The 25,432-nt window shown below is 42.9% G+C and overlaps 1 protein-coding gene across 9 annotated transcripts in view; it reads right to left on the reverse strand.

The window, feature by feature from the left end:
* Window positions 1-31: 31 nt before the first annotated feature.
* ALCAM (activated leukocyte cell adhesion molecule) overlaps window positions 32-25,432 on the reverse strand; it is a gene marked incomplete at its 3' end in the record, with an annotated part of 113,606 nt that continues 88,205 nt past the window's right edge. Inside the window, exons 12-17 of one of the 9 annotated variants that reach the window (XM_081198995.1) lie at window positions 24,415-24,547; window positions 22,098-22,136; window positions 16,605-16,722; window positions 11,293-11,349; window positions 3,566-3,685; window positions 32-2,262 (exon numbers count right to left, since the gene is read on the reverse strand). In XM_081198995.1, the coding sequence (XP_081055121.1) occupies window positions 3,598-3,685; window positions 11,293-11,349; window positions 16,605-16,722; window positions 22,098-22,136; window positions 24,415-24,547 (435 nt within the window). Of the gene's footprint in view, window positions 2,263-3,565; window positions 3,686-11,292; window positions 11,350-16,600; window positions 16,723-22,097; window positions 22,137-24,414; window positions 24,548-25,432 lie in introns of those variants that run through there. The other 8 variants (XM_081198996.1, XM_081198997.1, XM_081198998.1 and 5 more) reach the window with 8 other exon arrangements.

The raw sequence follows: 25,432 nt of genomic DNA on the forward strand, positions 1-25,432 counted from the left end.
ATCCCACTTGAACTAAAATGTCAGACAGGAATGTGAAAACATACTTCACTTTTATTGTCTTTCAGGCATGAATTGCAACAATTAATTTGTACTGTTGATTCCTGAAACATGTCTGATGTCAACAGTGAAGAAACACCCCCCAAGAATTACATTGGAATGGCCAGTAGAAATTCAAAAGGTGAGAGTTTGGTTTCCCGTAATGACACTGGATGCAGAAGCTGAGCACTCTCATTTTTGGGTGTCCACTCTTGTTTCAAGTCTGGTCAGTTGCATGGCTCTTTTACAGATCAGGAGAGATCCTTTTGTTAATGGGACTACTTTTCTATGCTTACGTTTCATAAAACTTAAAAGACATTATATTTCCCTTTACTGTACTCACACCAATTGGATCTTCTCTTATAAGCAATGATGTCTTCACGCCAAAACAAAATTATTTATAATCTTTTTTTGTGTGTGTTCACATTTTATTTTGGAAAACAGGTGCTTAAAAATTTTAGATTTTTTTTAAAAAAAACAAAATTCAAAAAAAAAAAGAAAAAGGAAAAAAACCAAACCACAGTATTTACAAAGATATCATAAATGGCTTTGCCATGCAAAACAAATGACTTTGGTTTTATCCCCCTTTTAACTTTGGTTTAAACATTGACCAAGATTAATTTTTTGTTCCCCTGCCAAATAAAGCCTTAACCAATGCAGAGAGGACTTTAACAGTTTTTTTCTGTAATATTTTATACAGTATTGAATTTATAGGACATTTCATGTATTTAATCCATGCCAGTACACTACAGGAAGCTTTTATTTAAGACATCAGTCACTACTGCCCAGACATTTAACATTTTACAAATTTACAACAGTGTCCCCCCCCCCAGTGGCAAAATACATTTCCTAATTTCCATCTCTATTTTTCTTCTTCTTAAACTCCCCACAATCTACAGAATCTTCCTGTTTTCCTGGCTCGTAAATCTGTAAACAGAAACTTCCATTCCAGTAATATTTTCCTGCCGTTATCAAAAATTATCTAGCACATTCTCCCAGATGCTATTCTTCCGCTAAAAGAGCACTGCTAAATACTGCTGTCTATTTGCCCCGATCTATTCAAATGTTTCTTTTTATGCTAACTTTCTAAAAAAATTCTCAAGCATAAAACAGGTTTATAAAGTTACAATCTTGAATGTAACTAAAGATACATAGATTTCATTTCATTGTTACAATTTCATGTACTTTTTTGATAAATTATGTACCAGTTAAAAACACTAAAATTATCTCAAGGTGCAATATCTGTAGTGTAGTTAACAAAAACGCACACACACAAAAATATATATTCTATTTTGTGGAAAAATGCAGCTTTGATATGACCACTTAAAAAAACCCAAAAACTTCCAATTTCAACTGATCTTTTTTTCTTTTAAAATAAAAAGATAGATAATATTTAAGGCAGTGGATAACAAAAATATTTCAGAACTAATTCTTAATTTCAGTCATTCACACTATATATCATGGAATTGCAATAACAATTAGTTTTCCAGAATGCTATCAATAAAAAGATTTTCCTGTCTAAAAAAGACTTGTTAGTAGGACATCTGTATACATGACAACATGAATCTTGTTTAATACCTTACTCTCCTTTTGTAAATTATATACATGTCCTTTGTAGTTGAGCAGGTGTTCATTATTTCAAAAACCGGTTAGTTTGCTTTTACTTATTTTTCTTTTACAGATTTATTCCCCCCTTTTTCCTTTAGTGGTGATTGAAAAACATAGAGAGAAGTGTCTCATTTTCCCATAAGGCAATCTTATAAATTAGATACTTGCTGTGCAAAGTAAGAGCTTTACTGATAGCAATCAGAATTAGAAATGTACCTCTTTAAAGGGTGCAAAAAACAATGGAAATAAAAACATTACACTATACATCAGATTACCAGCGACTCCCAGAACAAAGCCTTACAGTGTATAAAAATAGCTACGTAAAAAATTTACATAAAGGCAAACCAAAAGAAATCTTCAGTGCAGACATTTACAAAAAAAGAAAAAGAAAAAGGAAAAAAGATATTCAAACAGAACACAAACTTGTGACCTATTATCACGGCTGCCGCCAAAATTAGTTTTGCTGATATTTTTGTAAGCTTGAAATAACTGTGTAAATTCCTCCAAAAACTTGATAGAATGATCTGTGTAATACTTGAACCATGAATAGCTGTCATGTCTTTGTATATATCTTAAATACAATCCATGTTCATGCTTCAGTTGGTCTATGTTTATTCTCTGAAAATGAGAAAAAACAAGGTCAGTCAAGATGAACTTGTATGTTGATGATAATACACAAATGGGGGGTGGGGTGAGGAATATTAGTTTTCCCACATAAAATGCATGTCATAAAAATTAAAAAGGAAGAAATAAATGAAGGCTACTATAGAACACTGTGAAATGCACAACAATGAAGAGTGCATTATAATTCGCCAGCAAGTCTTAAAAATATTTTCCAAAATCATAAATGGTTTTGAATCTCTCGACTGACTTTTGAAAAATTATAAAGGTGCCATGACAGTGCTGAGCAAGCCCTCGATCAGTGCCGGCCCTGTTGCCCGAGGCTCTGTTCCTGAGGCTTTCCTAAACATTGACTGCCTTCTCTTTTTTGCCTTAGCTCTTTGTCTTGCATACAATTAAAGCATCCTTCCCCCACCCCACCCTCAAATATTGGTAACTGTAGTTTGTAAAGTGTGCTGGAAATTGCAGCTCTATAAGGGGTAAACTACACTTAGCCCAGGATGTACTTTTAATGTACACAGTCTAACTCTTGAGTCTTGGTCCCAGTGTTACTCATTCTGAAATGAGTATTTTTGGACCGAAAATCTATTCATACTTTGTTTCTGGAGAGTGCTAGCACAGGGCTTCTGAAAAGAAAGCCTCTTCACAGTGGTATAGAACTGCCATCAGAACAAACCCAGTCCAACTTACTGCTTTGAAGTAGCACAACCTACATGTAATCTGTCATGGCTAGATATTCTTTCGAACTTTTGACCTTCGAGAAAAAGATTAAACAAATAGCACTGAGCCCCTGGTGTACAGAGACATATAGATAAATTGCAGTGATTGGTGGTGGACAGAGTGGCCTGTTTGAACCAGGAGTTCATATCCAGTCAAAACAGGCACACTGGTTGACCTAGAAGACACCCAGGAGTATACTTAGCCCTGGAGTTGCTTCCGTTATTTTAGTGAACAGTGTGTGTTATTTTAGTGAACAGTGTGGTGCTAAAGTGCTTAGAGGTCTTAGGAAGTCCAAGATAGATTCTATTGATAGCAGATTCTATTGATAACAATCGATAAGATTCTATTGATAACAGTTTGTCTCTTGGTGAGGTGATAACCGTTTGTTTTTCAAATAACACCACAGAAAGCCCCAAGCAACTGAAAGCGTTTCTGAAGGCCTTCCAAATGTTGAGCAGATAAACCTAGGTTCATCTTGATGTGTAAATACTACAAACACTTCAGCAATGCAGAGACTAAAAGCCATTCAAATCATATACAGAGTACAGATAGACAACATTATGAAATTGTTCACACCTACCTGGAATGGTGGTGACTGACAAGTTCTCTATCTCAAGCTTCCGATTTGTGATTGTTTTCTTCTAACTTTTTGTTTTCCTCTATATTTCCAAGGTCTTTATCTACATGTTTTGAGGCTGACCTAAAATGCAAATAAAAGTAGTGTGACATCTTGCTTTGTTGCATCAATGAACAATGTTTCCTGCTTTTCAAGAGAGAGGATTCTTAGTTCAGCTATCAATACACGAACATTACTACGCTAGCAAATGAAACAGCTTAATGTAGTGAACTGTGCCATAATATCACATATGCTTAGTGTGAATTGAGTTTAAAATTTCTGCCACCCTCATTTATAATCTACACATGGACTGAGCTATGTCTGCTTTAATAATTTGTACTTCTTCATACAAATTCATTCGCAAGATTTTTTTTCATGTTTCCTCGAGAAGGTGTTGTTGCTAACATCAAAGTGGTTTTTATCAACATGGCAACCCCTCCTTGTGCATTAAAAACCTTTTTGAAGTTTAAATCATACAGTGGAAAAAATAATAATGAATGAGGACTTGCAAAGCACTTTAAAAAGGAATACACACCCTTTTCTAAACTAGTTTTTGAACAAGAAGTAAATTTGTGTGTGGGATTTCTATTCATTATGCATGATAGCTACTGGGAACAGGGGGAAAAAACCTAGGGCCCATTTCATATAACTGGAATCTCCATGTGGCTTCATATGTATAGATTAGCTTGTCTGCTTGTACAGGTCTCCACATGACTGTTTCTACAAGACAAGGTTTGCACTACAATACCTTTTCCCCACGGCCATATTTAAGCAACGATACTAAACACACTTATTAGGAAGCAAACCCCACTGAACACAGCAGAACTTTCTTCTGAGTAGGGGTCCTCTGCCACTACAATACATAGTTCTAATCCTTTAGCAGCCTATGGCCTCTTATCTCCTTGTCTCCTCCCACCCTGTGGCAGCTCACTTGATTGGGTGTTTGCTTTTCTAAAGAGGAAACCAAATGTTTCCAAAGCGGAATCTTGGTTCTCAAATGCCTTGGTATTTGAACATTTCAGCTTCCGAACGCCGAAAACCGAGAAGTAAGTGTTCCAGTTTTTGAACATTTTTTGGAAGCCAAACGTCTGATGTGGCTGTTGGCTATTGTTTCTGAGGTGCCTGCGCCAATCGGAAGCCACGCCTTGGTTTTCGAACATTTTGGAAGTCAAACGGACTTCCAGAATGGATTACATTTGAGAACCAAGGTACGACTGTATCCTTGTGCTGAAGTGACCCAGGCTTTTCCTGCAGGGATCAGTGCAATCCCGCTTGGGCTTGCACTCGTAAACACCCATGCCTGGAAATGCCTTGAATATTCAAGAGAAAAATGAGGCATGACTCACTCAAACCAGAAGGTGCCCTTTTTATAAAGGTAGATGTATTAATTGAGTGCAGGAACAGGGTAGCTTAAACATAATGCCATACAAAAGTTTTCATTACATGTGAGAGCAGCTTTCAGAGTCTGGTGAAGTGAAAGACCTCCTGTATTAGTGTGATAACATTTTAAAGACTTGGGCTTTAAAATGTAAATGCACAAATCCATATAAGTGATACAAGCAAAATCCCTTGTGTCAAAGGCAGCTTAACACCTGCACACCTCTTATGCAGAAAAAAGAGTTGTGACTGCAGATGCTCAACATGGCCTTGGGTGAGAAGGCTGAAGTGGCTTAACTTTTCAAATGCATAGCACACAGAGAACAGCATATACAGGCATGCTGCAAAGTAGGCTGTAAGTGTTCTGCCTAATGGTTAAACCCACCAACAACCAGAATTTGCAGGATGCATTTTAGCATTTCCAAGACTAGGCAGAGTATGATGTTTTCTTTTTCTTCCTCTGTTACCACTTTATTCTACAAAAGGATGGTTTCCTAGGTTCTTTTTGTGCTGATTCTATCTCTGAGTGGTGCTTTCACCATGCAGAGAGGATAAAAACATGCAAAGTCAGGTGGCTTTATCTTCTTCCACCAACATATTTCTGCTGCTTTTTCTTGGCACTGTGATAGTGGTGCTTATTGTGCTTTGCATGTTCCCTGTGGTATTCTCACCACATAGACCAAACCAGCACAAAAGTGAAGGGATGAAGCTGCTCCCTGTGGGAACAAGAGGAACAGAGAATCTATTTATGACAACTGGGGAAGTGAAAGGAATAGGGACTAATTTCAGGAACGACGAAACATTGAACTCCCAAGTCCTGTTATGCATTTGTTCTGCACCATCCATGGTCACACGTCAAAACTCCTGCCTTAAAGTTAAGGTTTGCCTCAACCACTGCAGCCTCTTTATGCCCACCAATAAGCTAGGAGCTTAGGATTCAAAATGAGGCAACATTACTGCCTCCTACTAGTTTTTATCATGCTAGATTTTTATATTGGAGCTGGATAGCAATTTTCAAAATGACTCATTAATTCAATGGCAGTCCTTGTAAATGGGCTCTACTTAAGTGACTTGCATAAGGTCCTTAGTGGGAGGGGAGCAGCAAATGGGACCTCAGGTGTCTGAAAAGCCTGACAAGCTTTTCTTGAAGGGCCATTTGCTCTCAATTGAAAACAACTTGGTGGGACTGATATTGCATCATACTAAATAAGTGGTATGGTAAAGTGCAAAGCTTCAAAATGATGCTCAGGCTGTAAACAGACATCAAAAGAAACAGTATGTCCACTGCGTTTCAGCATACTGTCTTCTGCGGGAGAATAATAAATTTGTTTGTGGTGGTGATTCATTGAAAGCAATGTTGTGTCTATTCCCAGCACTGGGTAGTAATAAATGAATCTGTGTTGATCATTTATTTGTAGGTGGACTCCACTCTGTGCAGCTCCCTGAGTACCCCCCAATCTGCTCCTGAAGGTCCCTGAATCCCCCAGAGAAGCTTCTGAGAGTAGAATGGGGAAGCCCTCTTGTGCAAGCAGAAGTCCTTTCTGCCGGTGGACAATCACTGGTGGATGATACTGTTTAGAGACTCTGCCTATTTCCTGTCCTCCATTCCACTTTGGCTCATTTCTTCCTTTTTCTGCTACTACCCTGGGATTTAATCAGGTGGGAAAGCATGGGAGGATGTCTGTGCTGTGCTTGTAATGGGTTACTATGTGCTTTTCCTTTATACAAGTATTATTTGTTCATTTTTTACTTGTTTCTTAGGTTACTATAATCTATCTGATTGATAGTTATTACTCTATTGGAGATGTTTGTTTCAGGAAGTTAGCTGATGCCATTGCCTCAATCATCCCCAATAATGGATATGTCGTCTCAGAGATTTTGTTTGCTAGCAAGAGCTTGGATAATGCACTGAAGTGGGCTTTCAATAAAAATGGCAGAAAATTGGAGTTGGGTATATGAAATGCAGGAAATGAAACAGTGGGTACATTTCTGATATGCTCCTTATAAACAAACTTAGGATATAGTTTTCTATTTCAGACATGTGCAGAGAGAAATGGTTCTATGAGCCATTCCTCATAGATTCTGCATAATCTGATAAAAACTCATCACTATTCATTACTTAAAATTAGGAAAAGAGGATGAGCTGTAACAGAAAGCAATGGCCAACGACAATGATTTTAAATGAGTAAATGCTGAAAAGGTTGTTTTAAAGTTTCAAGCTGCCCCACTCCCATCTCCACAGCAATGACACCAAACTTTCTATAAACTATTATTACAGATAATGCTTGTAAAGGACAGAAAGGGACAAGGCAACATACTCCATGATGGGTACTCAACAACAACAGAAAAGCAGTACGGTAAATTTGCACCTCCTAATCTCTACAGAAAAGGCACATTTGCGTTAACCTATCTTTATCTGTCAATTATTGCTACAATATCCAGGCTACGGAGATTAGCTGGACAGAAAAATGAGTCATTCTAATAATATACTTAAGCAACCCCCCCAGGATCCTAATGAAATGTGTCATGAGGTTTGAGAAGTTAGCCTTTGTAAAAATATAGCACTTGGGAGATTTTACTAGATAAAGTACCTAGGACAGAAGTTATCTATCTCTGACTATGTAATTTGGTTACATTAAGGGACATTAAAGGTTAAGGCTCAATATGCCTTTTTTCTGGTTTTCCTTCTGTTGTCATACAAAAAAGTAGTATTTCCACAAAAGTTTTCTTGTCATCGACTGGTCTTGTGAGTGGGGTGGGGGGAAGGAATTTATCCAAGTTATAAATGCCCATCCTAAAACATAACTCTTCCCAATTCACAGGGTTAACATGCTTACTGTGGTGGTGCTTTATTATTATTATTATTATTATTATTATTATTATTATTATTATTATTATTATTATTTTATTATTATTTTATTATTATTATTATTATTATTATTATTCAGGAAGGAAGGAAGGGGGTCTGTGGCACCAGCAGTCACAGCAAATGAACTTTCCAATTGCCATTCTGCCCCCTTCTCTCCCTATCTCATGCCTATGGAATGGAAGATGAAACAGCTATTTACTGTAAAATATTTATAGGCTGCTTTTCTGATTCTAGGTGGCTCATGGGATAAAAAAAATAATAAAAGACATGTACAATACAAGATACAAAACAGGATAATTTTGGACAAGTTATACGTAGATATTCAATGTGTCATTCTAGAGGAATTCAGGGAAGTGCGCATGTCTGTGTCATGGGGGAAGAAGAAGAAGAGTTTGGACTTGATATCCTGCCTTTCACTCCCCTTAAGGAGTCTCAAAGTGGCTCACATTCTCCTTTCCCTTCCTCCCCCACAACAAACACTCTGTGAGGTGAGTGGGGCTGAGAGACTTCAGAGGAGTGTGACTAGCCCAAGGTCACCCAGCAGCTGCATGTGGAGGAGCGGGGAAGTGAACCCGGTTCACCAGATTACGAACCCACCACACTTAACCACTATACCATGCTGGCTGGTAGTTGCTGGATGAGAGGCTACAAGCTCTCTTCTGCTGCCGCTACACATAAAGCAGGAAGATTAGATGTAAATGATGTAGATGTAAATGTAAATGAAGTCAAGCATGCTCCTGGGACATTGCCACTTCCCCTGGCCCCAATATTGTGTCCGGCTGAGGGACCTAAATTCATATTCCCCTGAAAAATCTTTGCAGTCCCAGCCCCATATAACACCACTGGCATTGTTATATGCATCAGTGTTAAATCTACCATCAGCCCCAAATAATACCACTAAACTGAAAAATTACACATAAACTGTGATTCTGGTACCTAAACCTCTCCAGTTTGGTGTTTTGGTTGGCATATTCCACAACAGGTTTTTGACACAATAATAGTGCATTAATGAAGGATTTAATTCTGCTTCATCAGTTGTTCTGCAATTCTTCTCCAATGATACCACATTATTGCTGTCTGGAGGGGGCGACAAACTATCTCCCCTCTCCAAAAAACACCAACAAAAAACCCAACATTTGTGGTATGAAAAGGATTTCAGCAGGAAACCCAATGCTTCTGAGGGGGATTCACTTCTAGGTAAGTATGATTAGCACTGCAGGTGATGATTTTAGTTAGGAAGAAAAGCATGAACATTAAACATATTTCTTTTTTGAAACACATTGGAATAGTTATATGAACTTGTTGAAAAGTAGCTATGGGGATGCTTTAGACTTCAATTCCCATCACCCAAGAACATTGGCTATGGTGGCTGAGTTGATGGGAGTTGTAGTCCAACAACATCTGCAAGTTTATGTGACACTTATGAACTTAAGAAGATCAGAGTGTGGTTAAACGGCCTCACTATTTTATATATCATTCAATCACTCAGCAGGTCTCTCTCTCTGTATCTTTAGCATCATTTGAAATATATTTTACTGAGATAAAGGTAAAGGGACCCCTGACCATTAGGTCCAGTCGTGGGCGACTCTGGGGTTGCGGCGCTCATCTCACTTTATTGGCCGAGGGAGCCGGCGTACAGCTTCCGGGTCATGTGGTCAGCATGACTAAGCCGCTTCTGGCAAACCAGTGCAGTGCACGGAAACGCCGTTTACCTTCCCGCCGGAGAGTACCTATTTATCTACTTGCACTTTGACGTGCTTTTGAACTGCTAGGTTGGCAGGAGCAGGGACCGAGCAATGGGAGCTCACCCCGTTGCGGGGATTTGAACGGCCAACCTTTTGATCAGCAAGCCCTAGGCTCTGTGGCTTAGATCACAGCGCCACCTGTGTACCTACTGAGATACTAGCAATTAACTCAGATGCCAGGTGAATGGCTCCAAGGCCTTTTTGTGCATTTTGTGATAAAAGTAGCTGCAGTTCAGTTTTCAGTCAGGCATTCCTCACAACCCCCATCATCCCAATATATTCTAAAATTAATTTGAACCAACTCCTGTCCTAATGTAACCTACTTCCAGTCTGTTCCAGCTACAGCCTGGATAAAATGTTGAGTTCAATTTATGTGTACATACACATGAAAAACAAGCATTTCTGAAGGAAGAATGACCTGTATTCTTAGTATTATTACATTTCATTGGGAGAGATGATCTGTAAATGAAGATGCCTAAAGGGACGCTTGTCTAGACCAGTGTTTCCCAACCGGTGTTCCGCGGCACACTACTGTGCCGTGAGACATCGGCTGGTGTGCCGTGGGAGGGAGGCGGGCGAGAGGCGGCGGCGGCGAGGATCCGGCGGGGGTGGGGGGAGCGGGGGCCGTCGCGCGCAACCGAACTCACTTGGCGCGCTGCCGGCTTGTCCTCCTTCAACCCGGGTCGGGCCAGGCCTGCTCACGTCCCCGGATCCCCTAGCAGCAGCAGCAGCAGCAGCAGCCATAACAACAACAATGATCTCAAGCGCCGCCGTCCCCTCCTCCGCCCGCTATCGCAGCCGCCGCCGCCTCAGCTGCCGCCGTCCCTCAGTCCCTCGCTCTGCTGCCTCCTCCCACCCCGGCAAGGGGGAGGGAAAAAACTTTCACTTTTGTGCGTCCCTCCCGGCGTGACGCTGCGCGCTGACGTCACGGGGCGGGGCTTTAATGGTGGTGTGCCGCGAGATTTTTTTCCGGTAAACAGGTGTGCCGTTGCCCAAAAACGTTTGGGAAACACTGGTCTAGACAACACCTGACTGCTGCCTACACAGGGAATTTCTTCGTACCTCATTTATATTATAGGTTTGACACTTAACCTTTTAAATAAACATGCAGACAGAAACAGAGATGTAGAAGGGTAGGCCTTCAGCATTTCATTCAGACAGAATTGGTTAATGTATGCCCACCCACCATTTGGTTTAAGAGTGCATATAAGCCCTACATGCTGCTAATATGGTCATGTGTAGAATCAACACCCAAGGGGGGACAGGACCATGCTGAATACTTTTGCACCACAGGGTATACACATATACAGTACAAACATCTGGAGGAGGGTTCTGTCCTGTTTACAGCTGTTCACATGAAGGCTTCCATCTGACCTAGAACCCTGCATGATCAGTGTTCTAGGCTGGGTAGAAGACTTAGTGCATGCAGCTGTTTGTAACACATCAGGGGAGGGGTTGATCAGTGTTGCCCCACGATCTATTTGTGTGTTGATTTTATACACAAGTGTAACATCCAAATAGGGCTAATGTCTACTATGAGCACCATAACTACACCCTTAAGGGAACCATATTCAATATTTCTTTTCAGATTAAAATCTGAGCATCCGTCAGGGTCACATATCAAGTTCTTGCTACAGGGGTATGACAAGACAATAGAGATTCTACAAACCACAACACACATAAAGAAGTAACTTTCTTGCCTCGGGAGGGTTTGAATGTTCTGTGCTGCTTCCTTCTGAGACTCTCCGTTGACATCCCTTTGGGGACAGAGATCATGTGAATAATTGTTCAATGGTGGGTTCAAAAACTGTTTGAGAAGGGGAGCCTATATGGACACCAAAATTTGTAACTGATAGAGTGTGCCAGGAAAGATTTCCAAAATGGATAGCATTTCCATCTCTTTGGGCATTTGCTTCTAATCCTTCATTTTATTAAATAAATATGCCCCTGCTCTTTGCACAGAAAGCAGCAACAATGATTTATACTAAGAGATAGTTATGCTGAAAATAGAATACTGCCTGCAGTGATAATTCAAGTTATTAGGCTTTATTCAAAAGTGACAGGTATAGTAATTATCTATAATTTAACAACAAATAATTTCACTTAGTTCCCAACATAATCTGTCTAAGCTCTGTTAGCTTCATTATCCGCTTTAAGCATCTTGAAAATAAACCAATTGTTCCTTTTCTTATTTAGTCTGAGCAACTGACAACCTTGTTTGGTGTTCTTTTGGACTCTGTTGCAGTCAACTGCGCAAAGAAAAGGCCAATACTGCTGTTTCTTTTGCTACAATGCAACACTGGAAGCCATGGCAGCACTTGGATTGCAGTAAGTGTCTACAGCTTGAACTGTTGCAATCGGGCACAGATCTAGTCCTACAGCTAAAGAGCCCAGCAAAGCAATGGAGACAGAAGGTGGCGGAGCTGACAATTTTCAGACATTTAAGAAAAGGAATCTGGAAGACAGAACCTGAAATGAAAGGAGAATGGGCTATTTGAGAGACAATACCCAAGTAATCTCAGCATTTAGAAAGGAAACTGAGACAAAGACCAACTAATTACTGCCTGTGATAGATGATGGAGACCCCCAAACCAGGTTCTGGAGCTAAAAGAGTAGATTGTGAGGACAAGGAAAGTCTGAGACACCTGAGTTATAGTGAGAGTGGCTAACACAAGAGCCACTAACCTCATAATATGTAGTTAAAACACAACATGTGACAGTTCTATGTTTCTTTGATTCTATGATCATGTTTGATGTTTTGATTTGTTGGAAGCCACCCAGAATGGCTGGGGCAACCCAGTCTGATGAACAGAATGATAATTATCCCTGCCTTCCACAAGCAACAGCCAATGAAGGGCAGTAATGGTCAGAGAAAGGGTAATTTGATAATTTCATACCACACACTTTTTCTACTACACATTAGTGGGTGTATGTAGTACCGTTAGCATACCTGTAGCCCAAGAACCTGACCTCAGAAAAGTGAAACGCAGTCATGTGGGTTTGTAATTATAGGGTAGTAATCTTAAAGCTAGTATTAACTGAGAGGAGGAACATTAGGCATAGGGGAATAGTTCCCTAGCATAGCAATATGCACTTTAAACAGGGATAGGGAATCTCTGGTCCTCTAGAAGTTGTTGGGATTTCAGCTCCCACCAGCACCAGCCAGCCTAACCAATGGGAAATGTAGTCCAGCAACATCAGAAGGAAAACAGGTCCCCCCCTCCTTGGTTAAAAAGGAGTTCCTACATCTCTATAGCTGCAGCTCTTTGTCAAGTTCCTTTAGGGACATAGAAACCTGCCTCACACTGAGTCAGACCCGTGTCCATTTAGCCTTTTGCCTACACTGACTAGCAGCTTCTCCAGGGTTCCAAACAAGAGTCTTTTTCCAGTCCTACCTGGAGATACTGGGGATTGAGCCTGGGATCTCCTGCAGGCAAAGTGGTTGCTCTAGCACTGAGCTATGGCCCTTCCCCTTGGCTAACAAACTGGCTTATCCCTCTGCTACTTGCAAAACAAGGCACTTGTTATGTTCCAAAGAAGCAGGATGAAATGCAGTATGGAAACCAGAGAAAAGGCCAGATTTGATTTGGTTGTACTTTTAGAAAGAAAATCCTGGAATGTAATTTAATTTTGGCATGCAAATTAAATAAGCTCCTTGCAGCAGAGATCTATTCATTTTTCTACTTGCGTCATTTCCTTCTATCCTGCTTTCCACCTATATTACATACGATTATTTGCTGGATGAATAGTTCAAGCATCTTCAACACAGAGTGCAGACAGACCCTTTGTAAGTAGTGCATGTACTTATGTAGGTTTGGCTCTAAAGCATAAATCAATGCATAAAGAAGAGGCACAGAGCTAGCAGGCATGAACCCAGTCCCCTCCTCCCTGCGATTCTACCTATATTTGTGCTTGGAAAAGGGCTAGTCTCACTCATGCTCCATCTAATGAAGACAACGGAGGAATTCAGGCAATTGGATGGGACAAAAAAGGGTCCAAATAGGCAAGGGAAGCGCCATACTTTTGACAGTGGCTCTTCAAGGTTTCAGGTGAGGGACATTCCTAGAGCTACCTGGAGATGTCAGGGGTTGAATATGAGCCCCGCTCCTTGCAAAGCAGAAGCCACAGCATCCACAATAATACTCTCTGCTCTACTCTCACACTTCCCTCCGCTCTTCGTTGAGTAACAATCTGCTGATGTGTTGGTATAAGGAGAATGGTGTAGAGAAATGGGTTATATAACAGAAGGTGGGGAAAAACAACAACCTTGCAATAGATAGGCTAACGTAAGGAGGAGCTTTGAATCAAACTGTGGTTTTGCAGCAGCTAGATTCAAAAGCACGGCAGTGGTGGAAGCGGCAGGAGATTCTGGCCAAACCAAGACTCCATATTGGGTGCAGTCCACCCATTACAGAACCAATGGTAAACAACCCATGGAAAGTAGCCTTCAGAAAGGTAGTTCCTGTGGGAAGACTCCAAATTTCCAATGCCCCTCCAAGCCATATTCCTGAAAAGGTAAAGGACCCCTGGATGGTTAAATCCAATCAAAGGCGACTATGGGGTATGGCGCTCATCTCGCTTTCAGGCCAAGGGAGCCGGCATTTGTTCACAGATAGCTTTCCAAGTCATGCGGCAAGCATGATTAAATCACTACTGGTGCACAGAGGACCATGACGAGTGCCAGAGTGCATGGAAACACCATTTACCTTCCTGCCTCAGCAGTAACTATTTATCTACTTGCACTGCTATGCTTTCTAACTACTAGGTTAGCAGAAGCTTGGACAGAGCAACAGGAGCTCACCCTGTCGCATGGATTCAAACTGCTGACCTATCAATCGGCAAGCCCAAGAGGCTCAGTGGTTTAGACCACAGTGGGAGTACCCAAATGCAAGACGGGTCATCGTTGAATTTAAATTACTAGACCCCATTTCAACATGTTAGAGAAATTCCATGTGTCCTTTTCAACAACATGTAAGAGAGATTCAGGTAGGTAGCCATGTTGGTCTGACGCAGTTGAAATAAATAAAAAAATTGTCCAGTAGCACCTTAGAGACTAACTAAGTTTGTTCTGGGTATAAGCACATGAAAGCTTATACCTAGAACAAACTTAGTTGGTCTTTAAGGTGCTACTGGACAACTTTTATTTATTTTTTTATTTAAGAGAGTCCATGTGTGCTTTTCTCACTGATGTCAAACCCGTTTTTCTCTAAAAAACAAACAAACCCAAGCTTAACTAGAAGATCACCCTAGTTAGGATGTTTTAAGAAGTAATTGTTCACTTGCAGTAAGTGAGAGCCATTCATATTATCAAAACTGAACTTGTAGAAGAGGACTTAGTTTTCAAATAAGTAAATAGTTGAAATATATTCTACTGACATTGCTCTGAGAGCTTATCTTGATGCATTATATACAAAGCTCCTAACAACAGAAGTTCTTATACACTGAAAATACAACTTCCATGATATTAATTATACCACATTATATTACCTGATACTGTATTGTTTTTAATATAGCACTTACCTATGGAGAAAGTATCTGAACAAGCAACCATCTCCTACCCCACACCTGCTCATTCCTTCTTAGAATTACGTTAGAGGCAAGCCTAACTTGCTGTACGGTTTGTGCCTCTAGTAAGGTCATGTGCACTAAGGCTCAACTAAGGCTAGATTCAGCAACGAAATGACAATCCATTTACATTCTGATTGATTAAAGCTAATGCGAAGTTCCGTGGACAACTATTATTCTTATGAGATGTGATGCATGCCATTGTGTGATGAAAGCTTCAAATGCTCAGACAATCATGGAATAACTGTAATCTTTACATGACCAATGAGGTTATCTAAATCCATCTTAACAGTCATTTAAAAACAATCTGCTTTCTATCCTCAGTCGTCATGTAATGTTTCAGGCTACAAAGGGATGACTATATTCGTGTATGTAATGTAGTGGACTAAGCTCCCATTCTCATTTCTGCATATTTCATAACTAGCATGTTTGCCCTACATCCATATCAAGGAGTCTGAAAATATCTAAAGCTGTACTTATATAAGTGACAGTTTCGTTTCATATTTATTGGTATGTATAAAAACTAGTTTTCAGCACCCCCCCTTCCTCCAGCATAACAAATAAACAGAACAATGGGAAAAGCTATGCAGATGAAAAATTGGGATTTATGTAAACAGTAGGAGCTGGCTTGGTTTCAAGAGCACCTGTGGAATTCTATGTCTGGGACACAGGGGAGTGGGGACACAACCTGTCCACCACCTTAGGTCAAGGGTGGGGGACTTGTGGCCTGCTAAATGTTGTTGAACTCGTAACTCCCAGAAGCTCCAGCCAGGGTGGAGAATTGTCAGAGATGATGGCTGCTGTAACCCAACATCTTGTGGGGGCAAGCAATGTTCCCTGTCATTGCCTTGGACACTGGGCTCATCAGAGGCAGGCAGATGGTTTAATCTCTACCCCAGTCTCCAAGTGTACCTATTTATCCTGCATGAGTGTTCAATCTGCACCTTAGCTTTAAATGGCTTGGGACCCAGGTACATGAGAATCAAGTCCTGTAACAACTTGCCCATACCCTTAGGTCATCTGCTGGTGCCCTTCCATATGTCTCCCCTGTCAGAAGTAAAATGGGTGGCAACTAGAGAGAGGGAATTGTCAGCTCTGTGCTTTCCTTAGAATGTGCTTTCCTCAGGAGGCTTGTTTGGAAGCCATGTTGTATTCTTGTAGGCAGCAGTCAAAATCTACACAGGCACCTAAAGTTCTTTTTACTGCTGACTCATCCTTGTCTGTGTTTTAGTGTCTGTTCACCTTGCAAACCACCATGGGATCAATTCTGATGAAGAGCCATATCAAAATGTTTAAAATAAATGAACATACAGAAGGCCATGGATTGGGTGATCACATCCACACTCCTAACTATGTTTTCGGAATGCTATATAAAGTAAATTTGGCAAAGAGAGTGTATCTTTTATAAAATATAAAATGTTAAATAATTTTATCAGCAAAGTCTTACTTTGATTTCTTCATGTATAGCCAGTAAGCAACACCAGCAATCAGAGCTGCTAGAAGAAGACCAACCACGATTCCCACTATTAGCTTTGCCTGGTCATTAACATTTTCCCTATTATCATCTAAAACAAAAGAAGAAAACGATGATGGAGTGTTTTGATCAAACAAAGTATGGAAAACTGACTACAGATTATACATATCCCAAAGTGTTTCTAAACTAGAAAAGTTGATCGAAAAAGAGCATCATGACAGCATGCACATTTTATGGTACTGACAGTGATTTAACTGGCTGCAATCCTTAACCCATTTGCTCCACAAAGGTCCTATAGCCCCATTTTATTTCAGGGACCACTCCTAAAGTTCCATCAAGCTTTTACAGATAACTGCAGTCTACTAACTGTAAAAAGACCTGTGGTTTAGAAGCAATTTTTAATCCAGAATCCTCTCTTTCCCGATTTGCCAATGTTTGGCAAATATGGAGAGACTTATTTAAAGCATTTTTACTCCGCTCTTAGCTGAAAAGGGACTGCCAGAGCAGGTTACAAATATCAACAATAAGGGGGTCATGACAGAATAGGAAAAGGGATTGGGGAGGGGGTAGGAAAAAACCAAACTCAGGTACTAGTTCATTGTTAGAGAGTTCTAGAAGCAAGAAGCTGGAATGGAATGAGTTCAAGGAGAGGAGGAGCTGAATGTTACTAGAATCTCAGTTGAGCCAATGGAGAAGCCATGCAGTGTATGTTCTCCCTCTACTATGGCATGATGGAATGACTGCTGTTAGGTGACAGTTAAGGGAGGAGCCTGATGGAATGGATAAAAAGTAAATAAGCATTCTGCAAAAACTGAGATGTGAATGGGAGCACATGAAAACTTGTTTGATCTGAATATTCTCTTCCCTCACCTTTTTTCTGCAGTCTGGAAATGTCTGTGTCAAAGAGTTCTACCCTTAGGCTTTGGGGCACATTCAGAATTAAGGGAAAGTGCCATTATAAAATACTTGCTGTGGGTGGCATCACCTATCATGAAATGGCTGCTGTGCCCAGAATCAATCAGAAATGGGCAATCTATAACTTGCATGGATATTATTACATGGGAAGCCCATTCTCAAACAGCCATCAAATTAAAGATTGCTTTGGTCACAGATCCAGTGTCCACCAGTGCAGCTATGACACAAAAAACATGGATCTACCGTATTTTTCGCCCCATAAGACGCACCGGCCCATAAGACGCACCTAGATTTTAGGGGGGGAAATAAAGGAAAAAAAATTTATTTCCCCCCCAGGTGTGCTGCGCTAATCCAGAAGCTTGGGGCAAGCTGAGGTCAGCGCGCCCCAAGCTTCTGCGTGCCGGCAAGCAGTCCGCTGCCGCCCCAAGCCTCCCGCACCCGGCAGGAGGTCCCGCTGGGTGCGCGAGGCTTGGGGCGGCAGCGGACTGCTTGCGCGCACCTAGAAGCTTGGGGCCAGCTGAGCTCAGCCCGCCCCAAGCTTCTAGGTGCGCGCAAGCAGTCCGCTGCCGCCCCAAGCCTCGCGCACCCAGCGGGACCTCCTGCCGGGTGCGCGAGGCTTGGGGCGGCAGCGGACTGCTTGCGCGCACCGAGAAGCTTGGGGCCAGCTGAGCTCAGCCCGCCCCAAGCTTCTAGGTGCGCGCAAGCAGTCCGCTGCCGCCCCAAGCCTCGCGCACCCAGCGGGACCTCCTGCCGGGTGCGGGAGGCTTGGGGCGGCAGCGGACTGCTTGCGCGCACCGAGAAGCTTGGGGCCTGCTGAGCTCAGCCCGCCCCAAGCTTCTAGGTGCGCGCAAGCAGTCTGCTGCCGCCCCAAGCCTCACGCACCCAGCGGGACCTCCTGCCGGGTGCGGGAGGCTTGGGGCGGCAGCGGACTGCTTGCGCGCACCGAGAAGCTTGGGGCCAGCTGAGCTCAGCTGGCCCCAAGCTTCTCGGTGCGCGCAAGCAGTCCGCTGCCGCCCCAAGCCTCGCGCACCCAGCGGGACCTCCTGCCGGGTGCGGGAGGCTTGGGGCGGCAGCGGACTGCTTGCGCGCACCGAGAAGCTTGGGGCCAGCTGAGCTCAGCCCGCCCCAAGCTTCTAGGTGCGCGCAAGCAGTCCGCTGCCGCCCCAAGCCTCGCGCACCCAGCGGGACCTCCTGCCGGGTGCGGGAGGCTTGGGGCGGCAGCGGACTGCTTGCGCGCACCGAGAAGCTTGGGGCCAGCTGAGCTCAGCCCGCCCCAAGCTTCTAGGTGCGCGCAAGCAGTCCGCTGCCGCCCCAAGCCTCGCGCACCCAGCGGGACCTCCTGCCGGGTGCGGGAGGCTTGGGGCGGCAGCGGACTGCTTGCGCGCACCGAGAAGCTTGGGGCCAGCTGAGCTCAGCCCGCCCCAAGCTTCTAGGTGCGCGCAAGCAGTCCGCTGCCGCCCCAAGCCTCGCGCACCCAGCGGGACCTCCTGCCGGGTGCGGGAGGCTTGGGGCGGCAGCGGACTGCTTGCGCGCACCGAGAAGCTTGGGGCCAGCTGAGCTCAGCCCGCCCCAAGCTTCTAGGTGCGCGCAAGCAGTCCGCTGCCGCCCCAAGCCTCGCGCACCCAGCGGGACCTCCTGCCGGGTGCGGGAGGCTTGGGGCGGCAGCGGACTGCTTGCGCGCACCGAGAAGCTTGGGGCCAGCTGAGCTCAGCCCGCCCCAAGCTTCTCGGTGCGCGCAAGCAGTCCGCTGCCGCCCCAAGCCTCGCGCACCCAGCGGGACCTCCTGCCGGGTGCGGGAGGCTTGGGGGCGGCAGCGGACTGCTTGCGCGCACCGAGAAGCTTGGGGCCAGCTGAGCTCAGCCCGCCCCAAGCTTCTAGGTGCGCGCAAGCAGTCCGCTGCCGCCCCAAGCCTCGCGCACCCGGCAGGAGGTCCCACCGGGTGCGCGAGGCTTGGGGCGGCAGCGGACTGCTTGTGCGCACCGAGAAGCTTGGGGCGGGCTGAGCTCAGCTGGCCCCAAGCTTCTCGGTGCGCGCAAGCAGTCCGCTGCCGCCCCAAGCCTCGCGCACCCGGTGGGACCTCCTGCCGGGTGCGCGAGGCTTGCAGACACTCGCCCGAAGCAGGGGGAGCCCTCCAGAGGGCTCCCCGTGCTTCGGGCGACAGGCTGCCGCCCCAAGCCTCGCGCACCCGGTCGGACCTCCTGCCGGGCGCGCGAGGCTTGCAGGCATTCGCCCCATAAGACGCACCCCGATTTCCCCTTCATTTTTGGAGGGGAAAAAGTGCGTCTTATGGGGCGAAAAATACGGTAATTACAGCCCCCCCCCCATCATGATTCTCACACAGGATACTAAAACGTCCCACCATCAAAGCACAGAACACATCAAGGGACAAAGTGGTTATGTATGATACATTTCCTGGGTTTGTCTCTCTAAAAATACTGAGCATCCAGAAGGATCCACGCCTTAGGTTCCATCTGCTGTGCTGGCAAGCACTGGCGATGTTGGCAAGCACTGGATCAGTGGCTTTTAGTGTGCAGACCATATACGCTTTAAATCTGATGGCGGTTCTGAGACAATGCCGTGCAAAATAATTCTAGAGGAATTCTACAGGTTGCAACTTTTGCCCAGACCACACAGAAAAGCAAACCGAGATGGGAGAGGGGATGTGCTTTCTCTCTTTCTGTGTGTGTGTCTCAGATGCTTGCTCACTCTCTTTGTGGGTGCTTTTTGTCCAAGAGTGTGTCTGTGACACTTCCTGACTCTCTGTTTAGGGTATCTGTGCATTTTTTGCATTATGAGGTGCTTTTTGTGAGCATGAGGTGCTTCATGTATGTGTGTGTGCTTTTGCTGCCACACTGTTGCCTCACTTTCCCTCATCTCAGGACGTACTCATCAGCGCAGAGAGCATTTCGACATTGAGCTATTCAGATCCCATGCTCAGCATGGGATCTGAATAGGCTGTACATTTTGGGGAATACAAGACGGCCTTTGCTTATTGAAGTCAGGAAATGACGGCCATCATTCAGAAGCACCACTACTGTTTGGTTCTGAATAGAGGGAAAAATGCTTCTAGAACACAGGAGATTGATCTTTGGACAGTTCTACAGACTGCAGATTTCTTAGACCTTAGAGTAGCAGCACCTTAGAAACTTCTAGTGAATGAATTTTGATGTTGAAACTTAGGATCATAAAAAACTGCTTTATATGGACTCAGACTATTGGTCCGTGTCTAGTTCATTATTGTTTATACTGACTGCCAACAGATAGAAGTCTCTTCCAGACCTCACTGGATATGCTATGGACTGAACATATGACCTTCTGCATACAAAGGAAAAGCTCCACTAGTGAGCTATGGCTTTTGGAACTTGTATCCCTGGACAAATCTGACAAATCTATGTTGTTGCTGGCAATGTTGTTGTCATTGTTCTCACTGACCACAGATAGATTATGAATTACTAGGATTCGACTTCCTTCTAACCCTGGGTGGTATTTAACCAGGTTTCACTCAGAGTGGACCCACTGAAATTAAGGGGTGGAATTAAATGTTGAAGTAATACAATTATTCCTTCAGTGCAAACATTCCTGTCTGCCCAATGGAAGAATCTCCCTTCTCTCCCCCCCCCAAAATTCACTGTTTGGGGGTTCTCCCAACCCCCAAACTGATTGGGGTGGCATGAGGAAGGAGAGTGGGGCATATGCAGGACTTGTTGCACTGGCTCCCAGTAGCTCTACTATTGAGTTGAATCTGGCCCAATGGACCTAACTTAGTAATGTTCATTAATTTCAATGGGTGTGCTCTTGAGTAAAACAAAGCTGAGTACCATCCTCTCTCTCTGCTCTGATGCTACATACATATGGTTGTGTAGCATTACTCCAGAACTAGGTGAGGGATCAGCTTATATATTGTGGAATAAAGGATTTGAGTAGGACAGTCTTAATATCTTCTAGCACTCACTTATAGTCCAAGACCAGTGATATTATAAACTAGTGGATGTGCAGCTATCCTTTCAGAATTTTAAAATATATGTTAAGGGTGCAATTTCCCTGGAGAGCCTTCTAGAGGTCATGGGATACAGTGGATATATGCAACATCTGAGACAGAGTTCCAGTTTTGGAGAGGAAGATCTCCAGTGTTATTGGATTCTCTGAAGTCAGATGTCAGAAAGGGTGAAAGGGGGCATCCAGGAAGTGGCTGGGATCCAAATTACTCCTGTCCTCAGCACTCTCCAACCAGGGATGAGGTGGGGGATAGAGACGGGGACTAGATATGTTTTCTGAGCATGCTCATCTCTCCCCATAAATAAATAAATAAATAAATAAATAAATAAATAAAGTCTCTAGAATACATAGGCAAGAGACTGGATAAGCCAGTTAAACTGCCTTTGTAATTTGCTCCCTCTATTTTAGGATTGCAGCCTTAAAATTTAACATTTTATTTTAAGAAGAAGAAGAAGCCTGCTCTTTCCTAGGAATGGAGCAGGCTAGGAAAGTGAATAAAACATTTTAAAAATCTAACTGTGCCAAGTAAGTGGTGTTCTGTTTTTATGTACTTACCACTTTTTTCTTCTGGTTCGTCAGATTCAGGAATACTTACTGAAAAGGGTGGGAAAAATGTGTTTTTTTAAAAAAGCTGCTGATGTATGAAAGTCACCTTCAAAGCTTCCAATCTGCTATGATATTTATTTAACAATAAAATGATCTATTTTTCAGCTGAGCCAGAAGTGTTCATACTTAATGCAGCATCAGCCACACAACAAAATGATTAATCTTATTTTTTTAGGCAGCAATCCTTACTTTATATCTATAATGTATCATATGAAAGCGCTTTATTCCAAAAATGACAAGTTTAATCTTACAAATGCTTAGTCAGAAGAAGTATTTATGTGTTCCCCTGTACTGCATGCTGACTTTTCATCACTTGATTACTGTAGACAGAGAGTTGATTAAACTTTAGCACCCTGGGGTGAATTCATCCAAACATCCCTTGATCAATGTGTGTGCTGGAGTCAATAAACAGGCCAGGAAGGGATGCCCATGCAAGTCCCACTGCAAATTCAACAGCAAAAACTGCACTCCCAGAAACTGATATGATTTACAAAGCTGGGGGATCTAGAAAAGACAGACAGTGCAAGGCACTTTCTCTAAATTCAGGAAATTAAGCTCCCCAGCCAAGGCTTCATGATAGGATGGTCATTATCTCATGAATAGCTAAGGATTAGTCTTCTAAGCCAACCTGTTTATTGTGCAGCAACTGTGCATTTAATTCTTATTGGTTATGCCCAGCCCTCACAGTTTATACTGCAGATGAAGGGATTGCATATTTTCAAAGCCTTCAGAACTCCAGATTTTTTTATCTGGGAAACTTGATAATTCACCAGACAGAATTCACTACTACTGTGATTTCCTCATGGAATGTGGTCGTGTGTCACAGGTATCTGGTGGTTGGTTTTCTTAGTGACAAGTAACCTAATTATCCTCTGATGGCCACAAGGTATTGTGAACCCACTGCTTTCTTCTTTTTTAAGGCAGCAAGCAGCAGCACAGAAATTCACCATAGCATGGCTGGCCTCTCACACATGGATGTGGCATTTGACACTGAATAGTGACTTGCAGATGTGTCATGCAAAGCTTAAGATGGAAGATTTCCACTTTTACCACGGAAATGCCTGGTATACCAATAGCTCTGTGTCACAGGGGAACAGTTCAAAACAACTTAAGTGCATGAGTGGCGCAGCCTCTTATGGAGGTATGAGGAGAGCCCCTAAACAGAACTGCGTTCCCGGTGAATTGGTTGTATGATACTTTCAGCTGGAATGCCACAGCTCAATACAGAATGACACCAGACTGATTCTTTAAAATGACCATTGGTTTTCCATTTGCCCAGGTCTATTCAGACCAAAAAAGAAAAGCTTGCATGGCTGTTTGCATGAAAGGGTGGTGGACTGACCACACAGGGGGACAGACTTTGCCCCATCTTGAACTCTGAGGGCTACTAATACATTTTAAAAATTAAAACTGGGATTCCTCAGTATATTTTTACAGAGGTCATCTGGAACCTTACAGGGTATAGCTTACAGGGTATAGCTGGAAAGATAATTTATTCTGACTCAAGCACTGAGGCAACATCTTTGTCACCTAGAACTGATAATTGATTATGGCTACAGTCCTACATACATTACCTTCACAGTGGCTCCCACTGAATTCAGTGGTACCCTCTGCTAAGTAAACGTGCATAGAAGTCATTTGCTGGTCACATTATCTAAATTACAAAACACCAGGGAGCAGGGAAATGTCAGGTAGATCTGCCTAGAGTTTGCTATAGGTAGGCTGAGCCGTTCCTAAATGAACAAGTGTCCAAACTGATGAATTTAATTAGAACACTTATTTGGTCTTGCACAGAAGGTAATGGTGACATCTCAGATAATTCTGAAAAGCTTTCAAAAAACAAACAAAACAAAAAAAGCCAATGACAGAACAGAATGCAGCAGGCTGTGCATGAAAAACTAATAGTTAACAAAAGCCTGATTTATGATGGGCTTCTGTGGCATGGAGACTTATCAGCTAGAAGTGTATTAGTGTAGCCAAACTCATTTTGCATTTCTGGGCATCTTCTCGAAAAAGAAGCAAGTGTCAGAAATTTGCCATGGCAACCCAGTTCTGAGAAATGAGTTGCAAAGTGTATGCTTCCCCCTTCTCCTTGTCTATGTGAGGACAATGAAGCAACTTGTAAACAACATTCCACCACAGAGCCACACACGAGAGAGTGAGGACAGTGATGGATATTTTATGTGAAAGTAGATGAAAAGATGAAAGAGCCATCAGTCCTGCTCTTGCCGTTTTAAATCTTTTAAAATAAAATAAAAGTACTTACTAGCAGATACGTTCAAAGAGGTCACAGTTCTTTCCAGCTGATTTTCCGCAATACAAGTCAGTGTAACATTCTCTTCAGGAGCAATTTTGATTTTACTAATAAACTTTCCATTTACATATTTGGTCTCCTCTGTCTGGAAAGAAAAAAAGAATATTTTGAAAGTTTGTAGAAAGGACAAAGACTGTGTGTGTGTGTGTGTGTGTGTGTGTGTGTGCAAAGCTACATTAGTAGCTTTGCTTATATATCTAAATTAAGTACTCTGTATATGTGTACTTTTGTATATACATACAAATGGTAACACTGTTTATTATGGGAATTTAGGTTTCTTTCTAAAATTTCTAGAATGAAACTCATCTTAAACTCTGAATTAAATTTTAATATCTGCCTTCCCCCAACACATTTTCTCCCAATTCCCACTGCAGAACATTCTACTTTCTGCACTATTGGAAGGAAGATATAGAAAGATTCCTCATGGCAAGTGTTTCTGCTCATGTAAGAGTGGTCAAATTGAAACAGTGGGTCATGTTCTATTCAGGCTCTGCTCAGCGCTCCCGTTAAATAATTTTTTTTCTTGAATTCCCCCCCCCCCGCCAAAAGAAAGTAGGTGTGCCTTATGGTCAGGTGCGCCTTATGGAGCGAAAAATGCAGTAGATGTCTATTGCCAAAGGCAGCCTATACGCATTATAACTGCAATCCTAACCAGAAGTCATGTCAATGATGTTTACTTGCATGTAAGTGGTGTTAGGATTTCAGCCTTAAACTGCTTCCCACTCTGAATTTGAAAAGAGCACTGGAAAACATTATTCTTTTCATATGGAATGAAGTGATATATTTTGTTTCTTTGGGTTTTTCTTAGCCTCTTTAGCAAAGTGAGAAGAACCATCTAGATTTGACTGGCCGGTTTCAACCATTCTAAATCTTCATTTCAAAAGCAAAATGAAATGTTAAATTATTTTCCTTCCCACTCTTACCTGAAGTTTTCTTGTCTTAATATAACTAAACTGTCCTCACTGCCTGT

Source organism: Podarcis bocagei (assembly GCF_964188305.1).
Source record: "Podarcis bocagei genome assembly, chromosome: 6".
Classification (NCBI taxonomy): domain Eukaryota; kingdom Metazoa; phylum Chordata; class Lepidosauria; order Squamata; family Lacertidae; genus Podarcis; species Podarcis bocagei.